Raw genomic sequence first — 27,155 nt, 5'->3', positions numbered from 1 at the left:
AATAACGGATATTAAAATGTACAAAGCTTTCTGCGGTTTTGCAGAGTTGTTTATAAGCAGGCCAAGTAGTTCTCTTCTTCATCTGCTTCGTCTTCATGTTGAGTGAATCAGAACATTTTCCCCCAAAATGATAGAAGCCAACCCGAATGCCTGCTGAAGCCTCCTAACATATGTCTGACAAACCCATCTGGGACTCCCCGTCAGCTGCCTTACACATGGTTCCCATTTTGCCCGCTTGTTTAGCTGTCTTCAGGGATTTTACTGGCAGGACATAGTTAAACACAATATATTATGGCATCTTCTCCTCACATCTCATCCTGACAGGCGGCGCAAACCGGATACCGAGCAGGACCTCGACACGGTCACATGCTGTGATGTCCGCTCGTATAGATACGGGAAGAAGGAGGAAGATTACATAATAGCCTGTCACCTGTCACCGCCAATTGTCAATGTAGAGAATTTTTGCAAAGTTTCTAAAGTTAGTCTGGCAAAGGTTAGATTTAATGTTGTGGCTGATGCATGTCACATTGCAGGTTTACGTTCACATTTGGCAACCAAATGTCAGAATGTTCCCTTACGACACCCATTTAAAATGATCTACTGATTTAAAGGGGTTCTTTACTTCCAAATATGGGTGGACTATCGTCAGGACAGTCCATCGGTATTTGATATGCAGGTGACGATACCCCAACAATGAGATGTACGGAGCCCCCATGGCTGGATCTATGCTGTGAATGGTTCTGGAAGAAGATGGCGGCGTTCACTGTGTAGTGGCCATGCTGGTTTACTGCAGCTCCTGTTGACTCCAATGTGAGTAATCCAGCTCAGCTGCTACACAGCGAACAGCGACATCTTGTTCTGGCTCAGTTCACACTGGATATCCCGTTGTGATAGCTCTGCAAAACAGCGACCCACAGATCAAATACTGACGATAGAACATCAATGTGTAGAGAAGGTAAACCTCTTTAAAGGAATAGTTCACACAAAAAAAATTCAGAGATTTGTCATTTATTTCTGTTAAAAATGTTCGAGTCCCAGTACTTATCAGCTGCTGTATGTCCTGCAAAAAAAAGTGGTGTATGCTCTCCAGTCTGACCCAGTGCTCTCTGCTGCCACCTCTGTCCATGTCAGGAACTGTCCAGAGTAGTAGCAAATCTCCATAGAAAACCAGTCCTGCTCTCCAGACTGGAAAAAATCACTTCCTGCAGGACATACTGCAGCTGACTTTTTTTAAAGGAAGTAAATTACAAATCTGTGGCATCATTTACTTAAAGCAACCCCTTTAATTCAGGACCTGAATCTTAGGTATTAGGCATTATCACTATGCCAAAACAGTAGTAAAAATATTCTCTGTTGTGACCTGCAGTGTTTCGTGCCCATCTGTGGTAAGCACAGTTATTGGTACCCTGGTTGAATCCTAAAATAAAATAACAAAGAAAAAAAAAAAAAAACTTTACCCTCGTTCTGCATTCAGAGCAATGGCCCTTGGCTTGTCATGTTCTCCACGTAAAACAGTGCCGATGTACTCTCCAGTAATCCTGTTCACGTTGATGCTGTTGGTGGCCTCACAAGTCCAGTACAAGGTGCGGCTATAGACATCTATGCTCAAATCATGCGGCAGCTTTTCTGGGGTTTGGCTCTGGAATGGAGTGGATACTAGCACAAGAGGCTATAGAAAAAAATACATACATGCACATATTAATACATAACTAGTAAACATTTTAAGTAGATTTTTTTGGTGTTTTTTTTTCTAATATTCAATAATATTTTTAAATAATTCGAAAAGCAGCAGTGTTAGGCCATGTTTACATAGTTTTACTGGACAGATCTCGTTTAGCAGCAAATAACGGCGGTCATTAAAGGAATAAGGACTGTTGTTTTAAAATAACGGCTACCGTTTGCCGTAAAATGAGGGCCGTCATTTCAACGCCGTATGAACATAGCCTTAGCCTGGCCAATAGAGCTTATAATAAGCTGACACTTCCTCTTCCATTAGCCTGGCCAATAGAGCTTATAATAAGCTGACACTTCCTCTTCCATAGAGAAAACTTTTCAGCAGTCTGCTCCAGTCAGAAGCAGGTTTACAATGGACAAGTATACCTGTATATAGATAAGATAGGATCAGGTCATTCACAATAGGACATGAACACACCTCCCCTCTGCTCAGTGACCTCTGTGCAGGTTACAAAACTCTTCTATGGAAGTCAATAGGATCCTCTGCCATCTACCATTTCCTGTTTTCATGCTGTAAAGCAAGTCTCTAAATGCTGTGAAGAAAGCTCAGATATTGTGGCCGCCCACATAATAATTTACAATCAGATGATTGAGATATATCTATCTATCTTATCTCTCTCTATGTATATCTATCTATTTCTCTATAGCTATAGATTATATATATATATATATATATATATATATATATATATATATATATATATATATATATATATATATATATATATATATATAGTACTTCTATTGCTGTCCCATCATGATCTGAGCTATGTGACAGTGATTTTCAGTTAACCATTTAGGTGCTAGGCCTAGTTCTAGCATTGGTGCCACTCACTTCGAGGGTTCTCTTATATTACTTGACCATTTTTATCATTCACACGGGCAGGGTTCATCTCGTCAGCTCTGAACGTAATAGGAGAGTACTTGGCCACCATCCCGGAGAGAAGTGTCCTTGACCTCAGATGAATAACTTGGCCCTCGCCTTTAAGCACAATAGAAAGTGAAATGAAATGGACAGGAAGCCTGAGCAGCGGCCGAGCTGGGGGTCTAGGAGATGTCCTGGACTTACAGCTGCCAGCTCACATTTTCTTTAAGGTTTCTCCTTCATGTTAGAGGAGCAGCTTGAGATGAGTCTACCAGCTGCGGAGTCAAATGTCCATGATAATCGGGAGGTCAGAGGTGGGAAGCATTAGCTGAATATTTCTTGGGAGACACGTAATCCTATATGCAAACTTTAAGACTACGTCCTGTTCTGGTCTTGTAAGGCACTACCTATGGGTAGTAACCGCCTGAGCCAATGTTTCTGTATTGTTGGCACCTAGACACTCTTCTAGTAATTGCAATTTAAAGGGGAACTTCAATTATTATTTTTTTTTTTCCAAATCAACTGGTGGCAGAAAGTTATATAGATTTGTAAATTACTGCCGCTGTATGTCCTGCAGGAAGTGGTGTATTTTTTCCAGTCTGACACAGTGCTCTCTGCTGCCACCTCTGTCCGTGTCAGGAACTGTCCAGAGCAGGAGAGATTTTCTATGGGGATTTGCTGCTGCTCTGGACAGTTTCTGACATGGACAGAGGTGGCAGCAGAGAGCACTGTGTCAGACTGGAAACAATACTCCACTTCCTGCTATAAATACAGCAGCTGATAAGTACTGGAAATAATTTAAACATCTATACAATTTTCTAATGGAAGATAGGACGGTATCCAGCTCCATAGGTATGAAGTAAAAATTGTTTCTTTATTGGACCATATTAAAAAAAAGTACAAAAACATCCTAGACGCCAATTTTCTAATACCAGTTGAGTTAAAATAAAAATAAAAAAATCTCCACAGTACCCCTTTAAGGCTCTATTACATGGGACCATTATCAGACAAACGAGCCAATATCGCTCGGTTTAATAGGGCATATTCCCTGGAGTAAAAGGGTATAAGGTAGGATACAATACAACATACCCGACGATATCTGCTATCAGGAGACTCACATACACATTGGCTTAATGTGTACGGACTGGTGTAAGCCAGCGTAATCTGGTTGGGATAGAGCATTGAATGGCAGATGTCAGGGAAAAGAACAGTAAGGCTTGTTTGATCTCAACACACCCTATTGTTCCTTTGTTCTAAGGGAGGTAAGCCATCGCCAAAGGTGTATTATAGCAGCAGTTTTCTCTCTTCTTTCCATTCAAAAAGCAGAGCATTAGTATGGTGGGGATCAGGCCGACATCTATCTATGTATGGCTGGCTTCACGCTAAAGTTCTGCTTGCTTACTCCCTCTCGCCATAATGGAGCAATACTATCATTAAAAACTTTTAAGATCATAGAGAGGTCAAGAATTTTCATCCGCCAGTGTTTGCATGTTTAGAAATCTCTAGACAGAGCAGAGAGAAGCTCTCAGCCACGTGCTTCCCCCTCTGTCTCCCTGCAGCAGGAGATGGATTCTGTAGGAAGCCTATGGAGGCCATTCTACTACAAAGGGAAGAGAAGCGCTAGGCTGAGCACTTCTCCTGGCTAGTGATCAAAACCTGTGGCATGTCGAAAGTGATAGTAACATTTTACATCTAACAGAATACACAGACGATCTGGGTTCCATTATAAGCTAGCACCATATGGTCATACAGAAGAGGTTGTCCTGTCAATAGCAGACAGTACCGTTTAGGTCACTTACAGCTGTAAGCCTGGATGCTTTATCCATTTATACAGCTATATAACGATAGAAAGAAAAAAAAATTCAGGTTGCGGCCACATACAATGTACATGGTCTCCTCTCTCCAGCCCCATCCCTGGAGATCCATCTGTTCCTGGCTTACACCCATAAAAGCTGGCATCCTTTCAACCCAGATTCATTTCAATTGCAATTCTATTCGAATGATGGCATGTTTGTTTTTAGAGCGTGTGAAATACCAAGCACGCAAAACTAATATCTCTGGGACTGGCCAAAATACCTCCACATGGAAAGAGGCTTTGATTTCTCCCCGCTGAGACTATACCTTTGAAAGAACACAGCCTTGAAGCCCAATGAAGGCAAATCTTAAAAAAAATATATGAAAGGATGTCTGCTACTTAGGGAGTTCTCCATTTCACAGGCACATAAGGAGGACCAGAACTGAGAATTTCCTCTCCGTTATATAACAGACTAAGAAAGCCATGAAGATATGATGGCCAGATAAATTCTATACTAAATACTAGGATCAATTAGATATTGAAGGACATGTAAAGAATAGCCATCATGTGACCTCTATAGAACATGTCACCCTCAGTATACCGTATAGAACCACTATAGAACACATAGTCACCCTCAGTAATTACAATGTCAGGGCTGGTGGGCACATAAGGATTTTCAAAGAGGTTCAAAAAAGGAGCCCTGGATTTTCCTTCAGTGACATCTGTTTTATCCCAGCTCTGCTCCATCTATACATTTCTTTACTGTATATATGTGTCACGTGACCTTTGATCAGCCAGCTCTTAAAGGGGTATTCCCCCCAAAATTTGTATTAGTTAAATAGGCATGGGTGGGGAGAGCAGGATTAGGGGGGGAGGGGGGATTAGCGGCAGGAGGCCAGGGAAAGCAAGGATCCTGGGGAGATTTAACAAACATGGTGTAAAGTGAAACTGGCTCAGTTGCCCCTAGCAACCAATCAGATTCCACCTTTCATTTTCCAAAGGGTCTGAGAGAAATGAAAGGTGGGATCTGATTGGTTGCTAGGGGCAACTGAGCCAGTTTCACTTTACACCATATTTGATAGAACTCCCCCCCCCACCGTGTGTACTGTCCAATGTGCTGCGTGACGGGCAGGACACATATGGATCAATGATTGCACTGCATGAAGGGGAAAGTAGTTTCCCAGCCAGCGCCATGTTAGCTGTAAACAACCATTCACAGAAAAGTTCAAAAACGGCATATAGGGAAGTGTGAGACTGCTCAAAGAGACTTGGTGAGTATTGACTGGTATGATTTTTTTGATCATCAGGGGAATAGCCCTTTAAGAACTTGAGTAAAACAGCTTCATCATGTAGGAAATTCTTCTGGATGAGATGGTGACCCCAATGACAGCACAGAAACCCATATAATTTCCAGGGGTGTCACTATGAGATCACATGACCCAAGGATTTCAGGATTATTTTTTTTAAACATAAAAAGGAACTAAATGAGCTAATACTAAGCAAATTATTTATTGGTTGCTGTATTATAAAATCCAGGACTGGGTTCAGAGTTATCACTGATCCCAGCCAATGACATGTAAGCACAGCTGTCAATCACATAACAATTGGGGAAATAAGATGGAAAATCTTATTATGGCCACTATACAAAAAGAAAATGCAAATGGAAATAATCATATAAGAAACCTTACCTGTGTCCCATCATCCTTGGCTCTTTTAATGATATTCTGCCGGCCATCCACCCAGTAGATGAGTTTATCTACTGGGTCGTAAGCAATGGCTTTGACGTTTCTGAGGCCGTGAATGGGAAGGATGATGTCTGGACTCTGCTGTTCATCTACTAACATTCGGTTGATTGCAGTTTTCTGGCTAAACAGAAGGAAGCTGGACGGCACTGGAACATAAAACACAGGATGCCATAAGGAAGAGCTCAATAAAAGGAGAAAAACTGATGTCACACGTCCTAATGACACATTGTCCAGAGTTATAGGAGCTAGCATAAGTGCCCTCTTACTTGTATTTAAAGTGGTAGGGGACAATTCCTAAAAACCCCCTCGCTTAACTGTATGATGTGATTACACACCAGAATAGTTATGGTTTTTCAAGCATAGTGCCCAACACTTTATACTACAGTCAGCTAAGCCCTCCATGCCAAGAGTACAAGAGTACAAGAAGGTGTTTATGGACCTCCAATCATCTGTCAGTGGAGATAGGGGTCGGATGTGATGGATTTTCTCTGCCCAAACCGTTCTTTCTCAGAGGAATAAGCCAAAGCCTGCAGCTTACCCCGCCACTGTCCATAGAGAAAATGAAAACATTTGGCTGTGCCGAAAAATTTATGTGTATGGGGAGGATGGGAGAGAACTGTCGGCTGAAAGATTATTTGCCCTACAGTTACCTAAAGGGAATCTGTCACTAGGTTCATGCCCCCTTAAATAAGGGCAGCATAAGATAGTCGAAGAAACGCTGAACAGATCGGTGTATTACTTACATAATTCTGTTCAGCCGTTCTCCTAATATGCAGGAGAATAGGATTCTTGCCACACCCCTCCCCCACCCTCCAATTCCTGATTGACAGTTTTCTGCCTAGACACAGCATGGATAGATAACTGCCAATCAGCAGCTGGTGGGCGGCGTTTTCTGCTTCTCATGAATATCCAGGACTACTGGGCACAAGCACAAAATGGAGAGGACTACTTATTGTCCATGTTATTCAGGAGGATATCTCCGAATCAGCTGCACAGAACAATGTAAGTGATACATCATTCTGTTCAGCTTCTCTGTTACTAGTTTATGCTACCCTTAGATAGGACAGCATAAACCTACTGACTGAGTCTCTTTACGTATTTAAGTGATAGTTAACCCCTTACTCTCACTTTATTCCATTTGTGGGCAGTGTCATCTAGGCGGGGCTTCACAGCAATTGGGCCCAATCTCCTAGCTGGGGAGGGGGCCCAGCTAACATAAAGCTCCGCCTTGCTGACACTGTCCACCAATGTACCAACAGACAAGTTGTATAAAAGATATATCTCAAATGTGCAGCATCTATGCTTGCGGATGGTGCAGAGAACCGCAACGATTTATTGTTTAGTCTATTAGTCTATTATTTAGTCTAGTAAAAATTATTTCGCTTTCCAAGTGTTGCTTGGAAGTGAAATGACTTTTACACGACTAAATATATCGACGGCTGATTTAATAGACTCAGATTTGACAAATCTAAGGCCTTATTCATACGTCCCGTAAAGTTGTCCATAATTGCGGGTCAAAAATCATGGTTCAACTTAGAGCACAATGATTTATATTCACACAGTCAGTGGTAATTTTTGATCTGTAACCCGTTCCGTAAGAAAAAAAATAAGGACATATCCTAGTGCGGATTGCGATTGTGGTACGGATTACCAATAGAAGTCTATGGGATCTGTATTTTTTACGGACGTCACAGATGTCACATCCGTGACGTCCACAAAAAACACGGACAAAATCTACGCAGACTAGTACTATTCACATTTTACGGAAACGGATACAATTATGGATGCAAATACGGATAATTTTCCACAGATCACAGAAAAAAAAAATAGAGGGAGGTTTTGCAGCTCAGAAAAATCACTGAACGTGTGAATGAGGCCTAGCATAAAAACATAGAAGAGACCTCTGTTAGCTACTCCACTGTCCTCTAAGCCCTGACAATACTGCCTGTGCCACGGTCCTATCTAAGGGCCCTATTCCACTGGATGATTATCGTTCGCATAATCGTTAGCGATAAACGATCCAAACGACCGCTATTACGAAAGACCTGAAATCGTTCACACATTTACATGGAAAGATAATCGTTACTTATGATTGTTCTTGTGGTCGTCTTGTCGTCGCTATTGCGTTCGTCACTACTGCGAACGACCGAAGGACGTCTTATTTAATGCGAACGATTTGAGAATGAGCAACGATAAAAATAGGTCCAGGTCTTATTGAACGATCAACGATTTCTCGTTCGGTCGTTAGTCGTTAACGGCTATTCAAACGAACGATTATCGTTTAGATTCGAACAATTTAACGATAATCTAAACGATAATCCGGTGGAATAGGGCCCTAACTGTAAGGGAGTGACAGCTGATAATAGAGCCTATAATGAAGTCTGCACATGCTGTGGCCTTTTATATGACACTTGTGGTAGTCATGTGTCGTCCCTCTCTGCTAGCTGGCACATGACCACAGTGTCCGGCCAGGATAGTGTTAACAACAACGTACAAGTCATTCGGAGCGGTCTGTAAATAAAGTAATGAATACTAGTGGTGCGTACAGCTGCAGTTCCTGTGGTTGGAGTCCAGGGTGTAATGAGAGGAGCAGCTACATCTGTATCCATTTGGCACAGCGAGGCAGAGCTGACTGCAGTGGCCGTTGTTTTGCATACACTCGTTGGAGCCGTCCTGCCGGGAGGAGTGAAACACCAGAATGTCCATAACAAAGTCCAAGCGTCCTTGGATCAATGTACGGTTCTTGCCGTTCGCTTTGTCTGCCCTTTCGATGCTGTGCAGGTTCCAGTCTGTCCAGTAGATGTAGTCACTGTACTGGGTAAGTCCAAAGGGATGAGGAAGATCATCGGCAATGATCTCTCGGTCTTGGCCTGTAGAGCATAGAGGGTTAAATGATAATACAAAATCATGTAACTTTCATTTTTACATTTACATGGTCTCCTTCCAATGCCCCCTGCATATTTAGGTGGGGCTGGGCGATTATGGCCTAAATAAGAGCTGTTACAAAACTACAACGCCCATCATGCCTGGACGGCCGAAGGCTTTCCAGGCATGTCGAGAATTGTTTTTTTGCAACAGCAGGAGGGCCAAAGGTTCCTGATCCCTGGCCTAAATCATCATCTCGATTAACTGAACATGTAACCTCGATAAACGATTATTATGCCCCACCCCTTTTTGCAGGCAGCTCCCTGTGAACTGTGGTGAGTGGGGAATACTTCCACGACCTGTGGTCTGTGCTGTGTGATTAACTTCCAGGACCTGCCAAGCTGCCTGTGCGTGGAAAAAAAAAAAAAAAAACCTAAAAGGATTTAATTCGGTCAATTAATTCGGTTTCATTCAGCCCCATATTGGCCATATTAAGGCTCCACAGTCTTAGGCTATGTTCACCCAATGTACGAACAAGGAGTCAAAAATAAAGGTCGTTGTAGTGAGTGTCAAACAACGGCCGTTAATGATTGACATGTTAGTCATTTCCACGGTGTAGCCTGTGGACCTTAGCCTGAAAGAAGACACCAGTAGATGGAGAAGACAATAGTTGAAGCCAGGGCCGTTTCTGCCATGAGGCGGAATGAGTATTCCGCCTCAGGCGGCAGATTCTGCGCCCCTGCAGGGGGCGGCAGACAGCAGCCCTGCGCCTGCAGCCGCTCACCTGTCCTGCCGCAGCCGTCCGGTCCCGCCGCCAACGCTTACCGCTGTCCCGCGCCGTCAGTCAGCAGCTGTTATCGCCCTCCAGCGAGTCGTGAGTGCCCGTGGTCAGCGGGGGCCGCGATGCCCCCGCTGACCCCAGGCACTCACGACTCTCTGGAGGGCGATGACAGCTGCTGACTGACGGCACTGGAGCGCGGAAAGGAACAGCGGTGGGACGGGACGGCTGCGGCAGGACAGGTGAGCGGCTGCAGGGTCGGGAGACAGCGGTGAGCGGGACGGGACGGCTGCTGCAGGACAGGTGAGTGCGGGGCGTCCAGGCGCGGGTGATTCGGTTACGGCGGGGGGGGGGGGGGGGGATGCGCGAGGTGCAGGCGCGGGTGATCCGGTTACGGCGGCGGGGGGGGGGGGGGGGGGGGGGCGGTAGGGGGTTGTCAGGGGGCGGCCGCCTGAGGTTTGCCTCAGGCGGCAGAAACCCCAGAATCGGCCCTGGTTGAAGCTCACAGCTCAGCCTCCCCCTCCCTGTGAAATGATTTCTTCAGAGGTCACAGAGCATGCCCGGTAAAATTTTATGCCCTTATCCATGCCCATGGGGCTTGTTGTAAAGCACACTCCTAAACGCTGTTACAAACAGCTGCCCCAATAATACGGTTATTATTTTTTTTAATATATACGGTCAGAAAAGAGAAACCAATGACAAAAGACTATAAATATATATTGTAATGTGGTTATGTACTGAAACTCCCAAGGAGAAAGCAAAGACAAGTCTACCTAATCCTTACTAAGCATAGCTGGGCAGCCTACCGTACATGTATTTGTAGACAATTACTTATATACTTAATCGGTGTGGACATGTATGACCCCTTTGAGCCTCCAGAAAATATGTTATAGGTTTTACACCAAAAACATACCGTGTACTATTTAACTGCTGAAGCGCCACATTCTCCATACATTTATATCGCAGCTATTTGTAAAGGAATGATCATAAAATGCATGAAGTCATAATATTCTCAGACAGGCGCTGAAAGCGAGAATTAATAAACCTCCATGAGACAACAGCTGGTTTTCTGCTTAAAACGGTGCCTTACATCATCTACTTTATATTTAGGTTGGGGTGCCTCGTCTATCATTTCTCAATGGGAATATACTCTGTATAGTTAACCGCTTGGGCACATTTACTATTACATTTGGTGTTCGTCTGCAGATCCTTTACAAGGCTCGACTAGCTGTGTTGGCCGCATTAGCAATTGCTGGATTGTCCTTGCAGTCACAAATCCTTTGCCTTCGGCCACACATCATCTTATGTAAACTAACAATAATTTATATGATCACACAGTCCGATTATCTCCCTAGAAAAGCTTATTTCTGATAATCAAACTGTGAACCAGGGTCCTAGGAGTTGGTCTAAATTTAAACTAGACAGTCAAAAGATGTGTCGGCCTAAGCCACTGTGATAAATCTGGCACATTGTCATTTCAGACTGTCTAGTCTAAAGTTCACACTGTCTAAGCATGGTATAAGTAAATCTGGAGCACTATGTATATAGCACTAACAATACATTTTCCAATACCATCAGCCTGAAAGTATTAGCTTGAAACTCATGTATTCATTCACTATACTTCATGATATAATAAAAAAAAAAAATTATATCTATCGATCTCAATATCTATCTATCGCGGTACCTTGGTTTAAGAGCTCACAGTTTTTCAAAATTGTGACTTTGTTTAAGAGCATTGTTTTGGTTTAAGAGCTCCCTGTACTGAGTGGGAGAGGGAGTGGGGGAGGGGCATGGTCTGCATAGCGGGGTCTACAGCCCTGCACTCTGACCCAGGAAGTCTCCTTCACCCTCCAAATCATTGCAGATCCACTTCAGGCTGGGGCTTACATCAGGGGACAGGACTGTGGCGGGAATCTCTTCATTGCTGTAACCCCTCTCTCCCCGGACAGAGAGCGCTGCATGTATGTTTCCACATCTGCCCTGCTCATTCCTTCATGCTCCCTGCAGTCTCTGTCAGCCCTTGTTTCCCATCCTCTCCATTACTGAACAGTAACTTATATCATCACAGATTATGCTGTTTCTGAATGTTTGTTTAATTTGTTTTACTTGTTATTCAGAATAAGAAATCATTATTTTTGAGGTGTGGAACCAATTGTCTGCATTTCTATGATTTCTTATGGGAAAATTTGCTTTGGTTTAAGAGTGGATTTGGATTACAAGCGCGGTCCCGGAACGAATTATGCTCGTAATCCAAGGCACCACTGTATGTGTACATGTATGTATGTATGTATGTATGTGTACATGTATGTATGTATGTGTACATGTATGTATGTATGTGTACATGTATGTATGTATGTGTACATGTATGTATGTATGTGTACATGTATGTATGTATGTGTACATGTATGTATGTATGTGTACATGTATGTATGTATGTGTACATGTATGTATGTATGTATGTATGCATGTATGTATGTGTACATGTATGTATGTATGTATGTATGCATGTGTACATGTATGTATGTATGTATGTATGTGTACATGTATGTATGTATATGTGTATGTGTGTATGTATATGTGTATGTATGTATGTATATGTGTATATGTATGTATATGTGTATATGTATGTATGTATTTGTATGTATGTATGTATGTATTTGTATGTATGTATATGTGTATTTGTATGTATGTATATGTGTATTTGTATGTATGTATATGTGTATTTGTATGTATGTATATGTGTATATGTATGTATGTATATGTGTATATGTATGTATATGTGTATATGTATGTATATGTGTATATATATATGTGTATATGTATATATATATGTGTATATGTATATATATATGTGTATATGTATATATATATGTGTATATGTATATATATATATATATATATATATATATATATATATATATATATATATATATATATAGAGCATACATACATATACACACACAAGAATTGTTAAACCAATAAACTGTAACCTTAGTTCATTGCCCGCCTCTATTTACCTAGCATGTTGGAGGACTGGATCATGTTAGTATCCAGGTCTGTCCAATAAAGTCTTTGGTCTGCGTAGTCAATAGTCAGATCATTGGCACGGCCTAGTTTATCAACCAGAGTGATTATGTTGGTTCCGTCCATGTAGGCACGTACTATCCTGGGTTTTCCTCCCCATTCTGTCCAGTACATGTAACTGTAATATTAAAAGGTTAAGAGTTAGATAAATGAACTGCAACTACACCCATGTGTTCCATTGACCAATCAATGACACGATGAGTGGAAAAAAAAAAAAAAAGGAACTAAAAAAGTAAACTTTCCCCCACCCCCACCCCTAAAGATTATATCATAAATGGTATGGATAGCTTACCCCTGTGCTGGGTCCAATGCGAGAGATCTTGGGTTGTCAAGATCTTTCCACACCAAAACCTGTCTAAATTGTCCATCGAGACGAGACACTTCTATTCGATTGGTACCAGTGTCAGCCCAGTAAAGGTTCTTTCCCATCCAGTCAACGGCCATTCCCTCTGGGTAATCGAGTCCAAATTCAATCACATGTTCTACAGAGCTCCCATTCATAAATGCTCTGCTTATAGTCTAAAGAAATAGAAAATGGAAAAACTTTAGTAAGTAATCTACGTATAGAGATGAGCGAACCTCAAGCATGTTCGAGTTCATCCGCACCCGATCGTTCGGCATTTGATTAGCCGTGGCTGCTGAAGTTGGATAAAGCCCTAAGGCTATCTGGAAAACATGGATATAGTCATTACCTGTATCCATGTTTTCCAGACAACCCTAGAGCTTTATCCAACTTCAGAAGCCCCCTTTGTTTCATTTTTTTTTTTTTTTGCAGAAATCAATAGTCCAGGTGATTTTAAGAAACTTTGTAATTGGGTTTATTAGGCAAATATGCCATTATCTGCATTCAAAGAGACTTTCCCCAGGTCCCCCCCCCCTCTCTCATTTACTGCTCATTATCAGGAAATCTTGACTCTTTAACACAGTCGGGCCCTGTCTGTTCTATGGAGAGGGGAGGAGGAAGAAGGGAGATTAGTCGCCAGCAGAGAGCAGAGAACAAAGGATTACACAGTGGGAGCTGTGTGAAAACCGATATTCAGAGGTCAGAGCTGACTGTCAGAGGAGATAGGCCGGTGATGTAGCTGTAAATTAACTCTTTGTTGTACTGTTTTGTGCCTCATCTATCTCCACCCCTCCCCTCTCCATAGACAACCATGAAGACAGGGGGAGAGCTTCAAACTGCTTTCTCATGATAAAAAAGCATTTTTCGGCTAATAAAGTTTCTTAAAATTGTGCTGCCGGGGGACAAGACTGTAATGTATACTTACCTGTCCCACTCCCCGCCACTGTCAAGTGTTTTGAAAACATCTGATGATGTACCGCTCCCACTGGTAATGGCCGCTCAGAGTCTACATTGTTCAGCCATTTCTTATAGGAAGTGCAAGTCATTAAATGTTAAAAAAACACAGTGGCAGAGAGCAGGCGGTCCATGAAGTGGCAATGGAGCAGGGCAGGTAAGTATACATTACTGACATGTCCCCAGCCGTCCTGGAAGCAGGGCTATGTATATTTTATTTTTTAGGACATCCCCTTTAAGGCTGGTGAGGCCCCAGTAGAAGAAGGATAAAAAGCGGTATTAGAATGCCTGGAAATCAGAATGGCAAATGAAAAACATATGTGTTACATAAAAGCCGCTATGACTATTGAACCTACTTAATTAAGAGTTAATTAAGAGTTAACAAAGTAAACTTAACATTGTCATTTATCGAGTACAGACAATGCATAACTAGGTCTCATAGAAACATGCAAAATAACGCTGTACCTTAAGTGTAATATCGGTCCAGTAGATCCTATTATCGGACACATCAAAATCCAAAGCAGATGCCTCCTTTACTCCCGTCAGTGGAATGGCAACATTATTATTGTTGGTTTCTAAGGAAATCCTATGAATTGCTGCTCTACTTGTGAAAACCAAGAAGGCTTCGGGAATGATGCAGGTTTTCATGTCACTCAGCAGCTCTAGTCCCATAGGGCAAGAACAGCGTATGGCGCGAGGGGTGAAGAAACAGAAGTGGCTGCAGCCTCCATTGTGATCCGCACATGGGTTGGTACCTGGAATACAAGAATTAAAGACAAAAATATATATATATATATTTTAAATTCTTATATTTTGTATTTGTATGTCGTCCAAAGAAGCCATGACCAACTAGATGGGGAAGTCTACCAAACCTAGTGTGCACCACCGTGATCACTTCAGTGCATTATTTGCCTGGACTAGACTTGTGCAATATTACGATGTCTGAAGATGTGATAACCTGTGCTTCGCATTATATACATTTAATTGTTTTTGTTTAATTTCAAAGTTGGACATATAACTAGACTGTGCTAAGTTTGATGTTTACTTGTAAAGCAAGCGCACTAAGAAAACACAAATCCTCTTATGGCGTAAGGTACAAATAAAGGTTTCCCTTTGAAGGTACATGTAGGTACCTGCCGTTTTAAGCTAATGTGACATGTCTTTGGACAATTATGAGCATTTTCAGAGAAGGGGTGTGCTCTGGCATTGTAAATGTCTGCAAGGAGAAGTCTGCTGCGTCCCATCCATCAGCAGCCACAAGCATTGCATGAAAGGTTTATATGAACCTATTTTTACAGTCCATATAGGACTTTACAATAGATCCTTGTGAACCAACAAGGCGGCTAAGGGGAATAAGCATTTCCAACAGTATACGTTCACTTAAAGTCAGATCAGTCCTACTTCTGCCGAAGACAAGTCTGACAATTAACTGATCCCATAGACATTAGGAAAAAAGATTGTCAAACCCACCAACCTTCAATTCTTCTCCCAACAGATGTTGGGGAGGGAGAAGGATCAGGCATGTTGGATTTCATCTGCCCAATCGTTTTGTGCCTTACCCCGTCTCTCTCCATTCAGAGCCCAAGACAGCTTGGTCAAGAGCTTGTGTATGGAGGAATCGGGGGAGACGGCTGTCAACCAACAGCTATGGCATGTGTATGGGTAATATAAAGGAATGGCAGGTAACATTTCCTATCATTATTGATTGGTTTCCCTTTTTTTTATTTTATGATATGAAATTGCACAAATAGTTATTATCTTACCAAACGTATTGGTTACACTGGCCGCTTTCAGTCCCATTAGGTCTGGCAGCTGATCGATTATTATTTCCCGACTTGCCCTCACTTTGTGGACTCTTTCAATGCTTCTTCTTTGCCAGTCTGTCCAATAGATGTAATCTCCAAGCAAGGTAAAGCCAAATATATGGGGCAGCTTGTCTTCTATGAGGGTCCTGCGCATAGTGCCATCCACATTCATCACCTTAACCAAAAAATAATACATAGAATGAGCGCAATATTCTAATACCAAGAAACACGTTATCATACTTGTGCTCTGAGAATTATTACAACATTTTCAAATATTTAAAAAAAAAAAACTCTATATAACAACACAGACAAGAACTGAAATCGTGGAGAGATAAGGGGGTTATCCAGATAGGAAAAACAGTATCTATATTGTTTTATATATACACATGTAACCATAAAGAAGCGATGCTTACCTTTCCGTGCTCCCCTGGTGTCCTCTTATAAGTCTTCGGTGTCCTCTTACGGGTCTCCAGTGTCCCCTAGACACTATCCTACTTATGAGACTGAATAGTCTTGGGAACGACATCCCGCTCAGCCAATCACTGGTCACAGCCCTGTTACATCTCAGTCAGTGATTGGCTGAGCGGGCTGTCACCCCCTGCGTTGAGTTTGTCTTGGAAGACCCGAGACCCATAGGAGGACACCGGGAAAGCATGGAGAGGGAGCATTGCTTCTTTGTTTTATATATACTTCTAACAATATAGATACTGTATTTTCAATTGGATAACCCCTCTAAGGGTAAAAATTTTAACACGTGAGATGTACCAAAGTTCTAGATGAGGCATAGAACCTCTGAAGACTGTAAATCTAGTCCTTATAAAATACTCCATTTACAGTAAGGAAAGAGGCAAGACATTTTACATCAAACAGTTGGCTTGTAGCTAGATTTCCTTATATTACAATAAAAACTCAAATATAAACTGTATTTTGGGCTAACAGTATAGTCAACAATTTACACCCACAAAAGCCACAGTAAATAGTTATGTTTTTAGAAGGCCGGCTCTATTAAAACTAGTTTTGTTGTAACAGAGATGAGCCAACCTTGAGCATGTTCAGGTTCATCTGAACGCTTTGGATTTAATCATCAGCTACATTCGCTTTAAGTGGTGCACATGAATAGAATGGTACCGGCGTGGGGAACCCGGTGCCATGGTTCCTTCTTTTATTCTAATGGAGTAGCGTCATAGAAAGACGGGGGTTTCCTCCCACAGTGGGCGGACCAGCTCGCCTCCAGTGCTTCAGCGTGGGCCGTCACTCGGTAATAGACAGTCGCTGTGAGCAGAAACCGGACCACAGTTCAAAAAATGGACTGCGGCACCAGGTTCTCTGCTCTGGCGCCATTCTATTTATGTGCAACACTTAAAGTGAATGTGCCTGATGGTTCATTCGCTTTAAGATAAAAGGCACAATGACCTAAGAGGTCTCGAAAGCACGTGGTGGGAAACTACATAGGGGCGCTATGACTGTAATTAAGTGAAGGCAATGCTGTGTTAATCCGACTCCGTATGATAACAAATATGCAAATCAGCCACTCAAGGTGAACAAACTTATATTCATACAAATTTCCTTCCATCATCAGCCGACATATCTAGTCATCCAGCAAATACTGCCCTGCCGCTGCACAAACATGCCTCTTCATGCCAGCCGTCCATAAAACACGCTGCGTGCGTTATACTCGCTGATACCAGGATAGAATATTGCAAAAGAAAGAAACTTATTTCTTTTCTCTCTCTCCACATTTAATGACAGGGATTACAGCGTCTAAGTCAGCAGGAATAGAAGACTATGGGGTAATTAAGGATATTATAGCAGAGAGGCACCAGAACGTACCTTGATACGTCTAATCCTATTTCCCTTGAATGATGGAAGCATGCTAAGCTCCCGAGAGCCGGGCCACCACACCTTCTACTCCGGAGGAGACTGACATAGGGGTGAATGAAATCTACACTCATCACCTCAGGGACAGAAAACTAATGGATGTCTTGCAGCAGAGAGATGGAAGACATAGGCAAGAGTTGTGGAGCTGGTTTAAGCCGCAGTGTCGGATCTATTTTACCGTGACTTCACCGAGGAAAGAGTACGCAGATTTTCTGGACGGTTCCCTGCCGAGGACATGGTGTTCAGCTGGGATGCACATGCTTTACAGGGGGTGGCCAGTGCTTTTATCTATTAATGTTTGTTTTACTCCTAATGGTTCCTTAGCGGGGGAAAAAAAAAAAAAAAGACAGGGATTATTGAAGGTTATCACCCATCCGTAGGATAGGCGAAAACTAGCTGATCAGTGATGGTCCGACCTCTAGCAACCTCAATGATAGTAAGAGCAGAGTAGGGATGTCACGATACCAGAATTTTGAGTTCGATACCAATACCAACTGTTTTATTTTGATACTCGATACCATTTCGATACTTAGCGTATAACCCGCCCATAATAATTCTATAAAGTGCCCCACCCTCACTCCCCCGACTGCATATACAATGTTCACCATGTAATATACCTCACATGTCATCTATATTCTTCAGGTCGGTACTATTACAAAGGTACAATATATGTTCCTTTTAATTTACAACTTACACGCATTACATGCATTTACACAGGCTATGATGCCAATATTTCCCCCTTTTTTGTTTTTATTATAGTAGTTGGGGGTAGAAGTAGTATGGCTGACTCACAGCATAGTATGTTGGGGGTAGTAGTTGTATGGCTGACACACCATATAGTATGTTGAGGGTAGTAGTTGTATGGCTGACACACAGTATAGTATGTTAGGGGTAGTAGTTGTATGGCTGACACACCATATAGTATGTTGAGGGTAGTAGTAGTAAGGCTGACACAGTATAGTATGTTAGGGGTAGTAGTTGTATGGCTGACACAGTATAGTATGTTGGGGGTATTTGTTGTATGGCTGACACATAGCACTGGTATAGTATGTTGGGGGTAGTAGTATGGCAGATGCACAATATAGTATGTTGGGGGTATTTGATCTATGGCAGATGCACAATATAGTATGTTGGGGGTATGTGATCTATGGCTGACACAACACAAGTATAGTATATTGGGGGTAGTAGCTGTATGGCTGACACAGTATAGTATGTTGGGGGTATTTGTTGTATGGCTGACACATAGCACTAGTATAGTATGGCAGATGCACAGTATAGTATGTTAGGGGTAGTAGTTGTATTGCTGACACAGTATAGTATGTTGGGGGTATTTGTTGTATGGCTGACACATAGCACTAGTATAGTATGGCAGATGCACAGTATAGTATGTTAGGGGAATTTGCTCTATGGCTGACACATAACACTAGTATAGTATGTTGGGAGTAATAGTATGGCAGATGCACAGTATAATATATTGGGGATAGTAGTTGTATGGCTGACACACAGCTATACAACTACTACCCCCAACATACCATACTAGTGCTGACCCATAGCACTAGTATAGTATGTTGGGGATAGTAATAGCTGTAGTGGAGCAGAACCTTCACATCCTGGCTCAGCCTCTTCTGCTCCATGCTTCCCGGTCCCGGCGTCACTCCTCCTCCCTTCCCCCTCCACTGTGACTCCCGGCCCCCGCACACAAGCCGCAGCCTCCTCACTACTTGCTTCTTGTCACTGTACATCGCCTGCTGTGTACGGAGCGGCTTAGATGCTGCTGACACTTTTGACAGCGCTATTTAACTGTGTAGATGCTGTCAAGTGTCAGCAGCAGCTGAGCCGCTCCGTACACAGCAGGCGATGTACAGTGACGAGAAGCAAGTAGTGAGGAGGCTGCGGCTTGTGTGCGGGGGCCGGGAGTCACATCGGAACACAGCCCAGTATGAATACCGCCCCATGGTGACAGCGGCATGCAGCCCTACCCGGGCGGACCCGGCGGGTTGCAAAGGAGAGGTCGGCCAGTGGGTAGTGAGTTAACCCCCGACCGTGTCACATGGATTGTGGCACGCTGAACCACTCTGACCTACTTGGAAGCGCCCCGCTCCTGTTCACAGACCGGGCAGCAGAAGCTGGTGAGCCGGGGGAACGACCACACCCGGGACCGGGCAGCACGGAGCAAGAGCTGGTGAGCCGGACAGGCAGCACACAGAACATGGCCGGCGCTCAGCTAGCCGCCGGCCATGTTCTCTGCACTATACTTTATGTTAAGCTGCGCTATTGCGCAGCTTAATATAAAGTATCGATACCAGGAAATCCTGGTACCGAAAAGTTTTTTTGCCCCGAATATCGATAGTAGTATCGATATTTCGGTGCATCGTGCAACACTAGAGCAGAGGTCTCGTGCCTCCAAGTGAATGAAGCAGTACTCTATGTTCACAGCTGCTGTATGCCCTGCAGGAAGTGATGTATGCTTTCCAGGCCTGACACAGTGCTCTCTGCTGCCATCTCTGTCTTTGTCAGGAATTGTCCAGAGCAGTAGCAAATCTGTACTTTCAATGTACTCTTGTTGTACTTTTGTTTGCCAAACTTTACTTTTGTTTGCAAAAATTTACTGACAAAAATTCTATAAAATATATTGAAACAGAAAACCTCTTATGCTCTGGACACTTCCGGTCAAGAACAAAGGTGGCAGCAGAAAGAAAAAAAAGAGGGTGTCAGAGTTGAAAAAATACACCACTTCCTGCAGGACATACAGCAGCTGATAATTACTGAAAGGACTGAAGAACACCTCTCCCACTCTGGCCATGCACTTTCAATAACTGATGTCAGTTCTCTCTCCTAGGCTTTTGTCTTCCCTATGCATAGTGCTGCGGCTTATCTCTCCCAAGCACAAAGGGGTAGGGCAGTAATGTTTCATCACGTCTGACCCCTATGTCCACCAATCATCTGTCGATGGACGATTGAGAGAGACCCACACACGTGTAGTCTTGAGTGTGCATAGTTGGCATAAGTTCTGGACACACGTGCTAAAACCACAGATGTTAGGGGCGCTCTGGGACACATGTAAAAACAAAATCCAACTGCACCAACCAAGGTAAGACGACCACTCATTCCCAGTCTATGACCATTTCCCGGCAATGGTTTGGGTGTCTTGCTGGCCAGAACACAGTGACTTGGGTCCCACCAGTAGTCAGGCACCTTGTCTCCCCAATGGAGCCTCACCGCAGGGACATTCGGTATTAAAATGGTAATCTTTGCTAAGCCAAGGTTTGTGTGTGTAACATATAATTCTGCTTCATTTCCAAAAAAAATTTCAAAAAATTCATTGACCTGCCCTGCAGGCAAACAGATCGTTCTGGAGGAATTTCCTTAGGAGAGTATGAAAACTATTCCGAGACGGGAGAGGAAGCGGATAGGCATTTGGCTCACGGCAGGACATATCCTACATGAATTCATCAACGCGTTTTACAAACACGATTTGAGTCGACTTAAAGCTTATAAAGATGTTAAAAAAAAAAAAAAGCTGAGGGGACATGAAAGAGAAGGTAAAGAGGAACAGAATGGAGAAAAGATGGATGTGAGATGAGGAAAGGGGAAATTAAAGGGAAATTCCCATCTCAACTAATACAGTTAAACTTGTAGGGCTTGCCAAGTTAAAAAAAAAAAAAAAAAATTACGTATACATTCATTAAAAGAAAAAATTTCGTGTGGGACATAATAAAGTCGGCATACTACATCATACATAACTGTCCCAGTTAGGCGAAGGTAAGTGAGTGGTGGCAATGCATTGTGGGGGCATAAGGATGGGTAAATATGACTTCTTTATTATGTTTCCCCCATTCTGCTCACCTGGGTTCTTAAGATTTGTCCAGAGTTCTCCTTTAATTCCTAAACTGATGGTTGGGGGTCTGACTAACTGATCCATCGCAACCATGGCTTGTGACTCATTCATTCTCTATGGGGCCACTAAACGTTTCAGAGTGCACTGAGCGCTCCATTCGGGGTGCGGTGACTACATCCCTGTTCTTGGGACTGGGAGGTCAGACCCATCAACACGTTATACTCTACTCTATGGATAGGCGATACAAAGTCCAGATGAATCCCCCTTTAAGGCATCGATAGCAGGAAAGCAAATTAAGTCAATGTGGGGAAAGCAGCATAAATCAATTCAATCCCTGAGGTTATGTTCACACAGAGCTAAGAGACAAGTAAAATTTCCAGAGGAACTAAGAAAAGTCCTCATTAATTCCTTTTCAAAGCAGAATTTCTAAGTACAAGGACATAATTCCACACAGACTTCTCATCGAGAATAGAAGTGGGAATTATACTCAAGAGTTCCCATAGAAATCAATAAAAACAATTCATTTAACATATCCTCCAGCACTGTATGGAGTAAGTCATCACCCACACTGGTCTTTGAGCCAATCTACATTCCAAATTAAAGGGGTTGGCCACTTTATAGTAAAGTAGTTCATTGTACAGTATTAGTAACTTCACTCACTGTGCTTACAAATAGCATCTCCCCGTGTACCCCATAGAGCTAAAAATCAGACTCCCCTCATTTAGGCTGTGCAGTCCTGCTCTGTGGTGATTCAGTCCTTAAGATGGCCAACATGGAGGAGCATGTGACTATGCCCCCCCCCCCCAGTGTACTCCACTGAGCCTGTATAGGCTTATGGAGGACACTGGGAGCGGGGCATGGTCACATGCTCCTCTATGTCGGCCATCTTATGGACAGACTCACCACAGAGCAGGACAGCACAGCCTGGAGGAGAGGGGCATGATGTTAGCTCTATGAGGTATACAGTGAGCTGCTGTCAGTAAGTGCTGTGAGTACCCTTACTAATACTTAACACTGAACTATTTTGCTATAAAGTGGCCAACTTCTTCAAGTGTAGGAAGAAACTAGAGTATCCAGAAGAAACCTATGGAAACACAGGGAAGACATGCATGCAGTTGTTGGCCATTGTGGAATTTGAACCAGGGACTTCAGGGCTACAAGAAAACAGTGTTGATCACTGAGCCACCACACCGTTGAATTGGATGGGAAAATCCATGTGGAATCTGCCTCAAATTACTTAGTTTATCATTCCCTTACTTTGACAGGACCAGAACATATTTTTCTTTAGAGGGCTCATTCAGATTTACATGGTTGCTTTCTTCCAGAAACAGCACCTCTCTTGGGTGTGGTTTTGCATCTCAGTTCCTTTGAAGTGAATGGAGCTGAACTGTCAGGGTAGGTCCACACTACCGAATCCTCGCGGATAAGTTCCGGCGGACTCTGTCGCTTGTACCCACTCACGGCCACACGCGTTTCTGCCCGTGCCATAGACACCATTCCATGGCCATAAGAAAAAGAGTCTGAGGATAAAAAGTCTCTGCACATCCAAAAGTATACACAAAAGATTTTATTATACAAACAGTCCCCTGATGAAGTCAGCATTGTGCTGACGGAACGCGTGGGGTAGGGTCAGCACCGGGGTCACTCTCATCTCCTCTCATTTCTGAATTTTGGTTTGTACATCATTGCATATATATTGTGCTGGTTCATTGTCAACTTTTGTATGATGCACCCTATATTTCATGTATATATGGGAGGGATGCTTTATGTTTAGGCATGTTACATTTGTTCATGTGGAGGATCCCGGTTGGTGGGGTGATATATTGTATTCTCCCCCCTTAGAGTTAGGTTTTACAGCAATAAAACCTCTCTTTCTTTTTTCTGTGTGTTTTCTCCTATTTTTGTATAATAAAATCTTTTGTGTATACTTTTGGATGTGCAGAGACTTTTTATCCTCAGACTCTTTTTCTTGTTGTTTTTTGTTTATTACAATTTGCTGAGGTAGTCTGCACTCCACATTATAGTTTTTGATGTAGTGTGTGCTCACACCCTACTTTTGTGAGACCATTCCATGGTCAAGCGGTTTCTGCATTCTGCCGAAAGAACTGACTAGGGATGGTCCGAACAGAGTTTGGTTCGGGTTCGTATGAACCGAACACCCGGCATCAGATTCCCGCTGTTTGCCCGCTCCGTGGAGCGGGCGGATCCAGCGGGAGGACCGCCTGGAAAATTGGGATACAGCCATAGCCATAGGCTGCATCCCAGTTTTCCCGGCGGTCCTCCTGCTGTATCCACCCGCTCCATGGAGCAGGCAGACAGTGGGAATCTGATGCAGAGCATTCGGGTTCATATGAACCCGAACCTCGGAGGGTTCGGACCATCCCTAGAACTGACGTGTCAATTCTTTCAGCGTAACGTGGAATCGGCCCGGGCATAGAATGGTGTCTATGGCACGGGCGGACATGCACGGGTACAAGCGACGGAATCCGCTAGAACTTGACCGCGTGGATACAGCAGTGTGAACGGAATGGAACCCTAATACCACACACAACCTGGGGACAGAGGTGATGCTGTTTCTTCGAGAAAGTAGCTTTGCTCCCCCCCCTCCCAAAGTCTGGATAACCCCTTTAAGGCTCTTAAACTTAAAGGTGTCCTGTTAACTTAATAGGTGTCCTGTTTCCTTCTACTACTGGTATAACTCTTGCAGAGTATTACAATATGACCGGGTTCAACATGTCACTGCTGCTGTCTATTACGCCAAGTAGATGTGAGCCATAAACCACAGCATCCAACTCTCCTTTTGCTCTTGACACAGTCAGAGAGGAGACATGAGCGGAGCGCCGAAACCAGCAAGTTTATTTTGAAAAACTTTCAAGTCTTGCACTATTTAGACGCTGTGGTTAATGTTCCCGGAGGGTCCTGTCCTCCCAATAACCTTTATAAATCCATATTCTGTGGTGTTCTAGCCATCTGTCTCCATTTATTAAACAAGTCGTCTGTTGATATAAAATAAAGATTGGCGTATCGGCCATTCGCCTCTATGAGGATGTCCACAAATACATCAACTCAATCTGTGAACTTGAAATTAGTTGGCTCTTTACCGGACAAAAGACAATGCTTTGTGGCCTGCCATGACATGTTTTTAACAGCATTTAGTGACATGCTTTTCAACAAACATCGTGGACACAGACACAATAGACAGGACCTGCCCCCTTAAGATGAATGTGAAACATTACTAAGGCCACATTCACACACCCGTAGTGCAGTCCATGGCCGCAGACCGCGCTACCGAATATGCATCAGTAGTGCTCTGTGCTTCATGGAGCACTACATCCACACATCATTACACGGCACAGATTGCAGCCCCGTATACGGACGTGTGAACGGGGCCATAGGATAACATTGGATTCATGTTCTGTCTGCAATTGCGGACAGAACAACGGATGTGTGAATTAGGCCTAAGTGTACTCAGTGACATCAAAGCGGTCATTCCACAGGGAGCTGCTATTGTGTGCCATCTACTATGGTCACCTGATGCTGTACAGATCACTTGACAGCAGCCTCCTCCTTATTACAGACTAAACAGGAAGTTTCAGATTAATTTTAGGCCTAGTGGTCAGAATGAAAACTGCCTAAGATTTCCAGATAAAATGATAAAATGATCCTGAAAACTTGAAAAAAGCTAATCTGTATAAAAAATAAAATATGTTTACCATAAAAACTTGCTTAAACAATAGGTAATTATCTCATGACACATTCCCTTTATTCCATTCAAACATAATTTTTCATATGTTGCTGCCCATGGTGAGACTAAATTCATTCCATACTTGTTATCTATTCAGTCTCCTCCCCTCAGTTCTGAGCTGCTGCTTTCCTCTGAAGACACAGAAAGCTGTGTGTGAGCTTTTTCCACCGTTTCCCCTCCCCCTCCCTTCTGAGACGGCTGAAGTAAACAAGTCCCTGGCAGGCTTTACCTCCCACTTTGTAACTTCTTTGTAAGGCTGGGAGTATTATTCTGAGGTCAAGTTGCTGGTTAATCCTCCGGGCACTACAAAATTGCAGATAGGGACTTGTTTAAATTAGCTGTCTCAGAAGGGAGGGGGAGGAGACAGAGAAAAGCTAACACACAGATTTTTACCTTCAGCAGAAAGCTGCAGCTCAGAACTGGGGGAAAGAAAATATATATTATATATATATATATATATATAACAACAAGTATAGAAACTATTTTTTTTTTTTGCCTCACCATGGGCAGCAACATACAACATATGAAAAGATATGTTTGAGTGGAATACCCCTATAAGGCTATTCTTATAGGTATTGATAGGTGGCAGAACAATATATGCCTCTTCTGGTCATGTGAGATAATATATGCAACCTAACTAGGATCCTGTGCAGATTAATATATTGCAGGCAACACAACAGCTGGGAGAAAAATGCACAGCAGGTGGACAGCCGTCCACCAAATGGCTTCTTCTCTTGACCTGTATCTCAATGGCACGTCTCTGCTTCATCTCAACAAAGCACAAGTAGTAAGCAGAGTCTGGAGGAAGCAATTAACCATTGCTAAGGATCTAGTTACATTTCTGCTGGAGGTTTTGGCTCAGATAGTATAAGACTAAACATGCTTAGACTCTCAATGACATTAAACAGCCATTTTTATCTCCCCCCCCCCCCCCCAACATATGGATTGCTTTTAGGTTGGGGTTAACCCCAACCCTTAGGTTAACCCTTTCCTGGCATTACAGAGTGCAGAGACAGCCGGACCAGGGAGGCTGTTTACATGAGCCCTCTCGGAAGTGATGGGGGAGGAGGGGGTTCAGATCAGAGATGGAGTGAACAGCTCTCACACAGTTTTTCGTGTCTTCAGTAGAAAGCAGAAGGTCAGAACTGGGAGGAGGCCAAAAAGAAAATAAGTATAAGTATGAGGGGGCACTAACAATTATTAACAATAAATAGTGTAGCAGTAGCCTCTGTCCTCAATGTGTTTTCTCTCGGGGAGACAATTGTGTGTTTTTCTTCAGTGTGCTATGGCTGCAGCAGGTTGTGTGTGTGTGTGTGTGTGTGAGATTGTGAGAGAGGCAGAAATTGAAGGGGTATTCTGGGCAACAGGGAATAATTCATGTGGCACAAGGGGTGATTGGTTCATAATAAAAAAAATTTAAAAAAAGTCCTATTTACCCATCCTCATGTCCCTGCAGAACAGCATTACCACTTATGGTGGGCATTTCTGAGTGCGGCCTCACTCAGAAATGCCCACTGAGCCAATCAGTGAGTGAGTCGGGACACAGCTGCAGTCACTGACTGGCTGATCGGGTAGCTCTTGTGGAGCAGAAATGATTCAGAAATGCAGAGCTGCTAAATCTGGCCCTATGGCTGAGCCCTCTATCACTACGTGTGACCCCTCTGTATCACTATGGCTGAGCGCTCTATATAACCATGTGTGACCCCTCTATATTACTATGGCTGAT

At 43.2% G+C, this 27,155-nt stretch overlaps 1 protein-coding gene across 2 annotated transcripts in view; it reads right to left on the bottom strand.

Moving 5' to 3' along the window:
* LOC138787952 (low-density lipoprotein receptor-related protein 5-like) overlaps positions 1 to 27,155 on the bottom strand; it is a 182,521-nt gene that overhangs the window by 20,319 nt on the left and 135,047 nt on the right. For both annotated transcript variants that reach the window (XM_069965281.1, XM_069965280.1), the window contains exons 8-14: positions 15,927 to 16,143; positions 14,629 to 14,918; positions 13,159 to 13,385; positions 12,800 to 12,984; positions 8,686 to 9,009; positions 6,083 to 6,285; positions 1,458 to 1,669 (exon numbers count right to left, since the gene is read on the bottom strand). In XM_069965281.1, coding sequence (XP_069821382.1) covers positions 1,458 to 1,669; positions 6,083 to 6,285; positions 8,686 to 9,009; positions 12,800 to 12,984; positions 13,159 to 13,385; positions 14,629 to 14,918; positions 15,927 to 16,143 — 1,658 coding nt within the window. The remainder of the gene's footprint in view (positions 1 to 1,457; positions 1,670 to 6,082; positions 6,286 to 8,685; positions 9,010 to 12,799; positions 12,985 to 13,158; positions 13,386 to 14,628; positions 14,919 to 15,926; positions 16,144 to 27,155) is intronic.

The sequence above is a fragment of the Dendropsophus ebraccatus genome, chromosome 4 (genome assembly GCF_027789765.1).
Source record: "Dendropsophus ebraccatus isolate aDenEbr1 chromosome 4, aDenEbr1.pat, whole genome shotgun sequence".
Taxonomy (NCBI): domain Eukaryota; kingdom Metazoa; phylum Chordata; class Amphibia; order Anura; family Hylidae; genus Dendropsophus; species Dendropsophus ebraccatus.
Note: the sequence above shows the minus strand (reverse complement) of the source record. Positions and strands in the feature narration are given on the sequence as shown.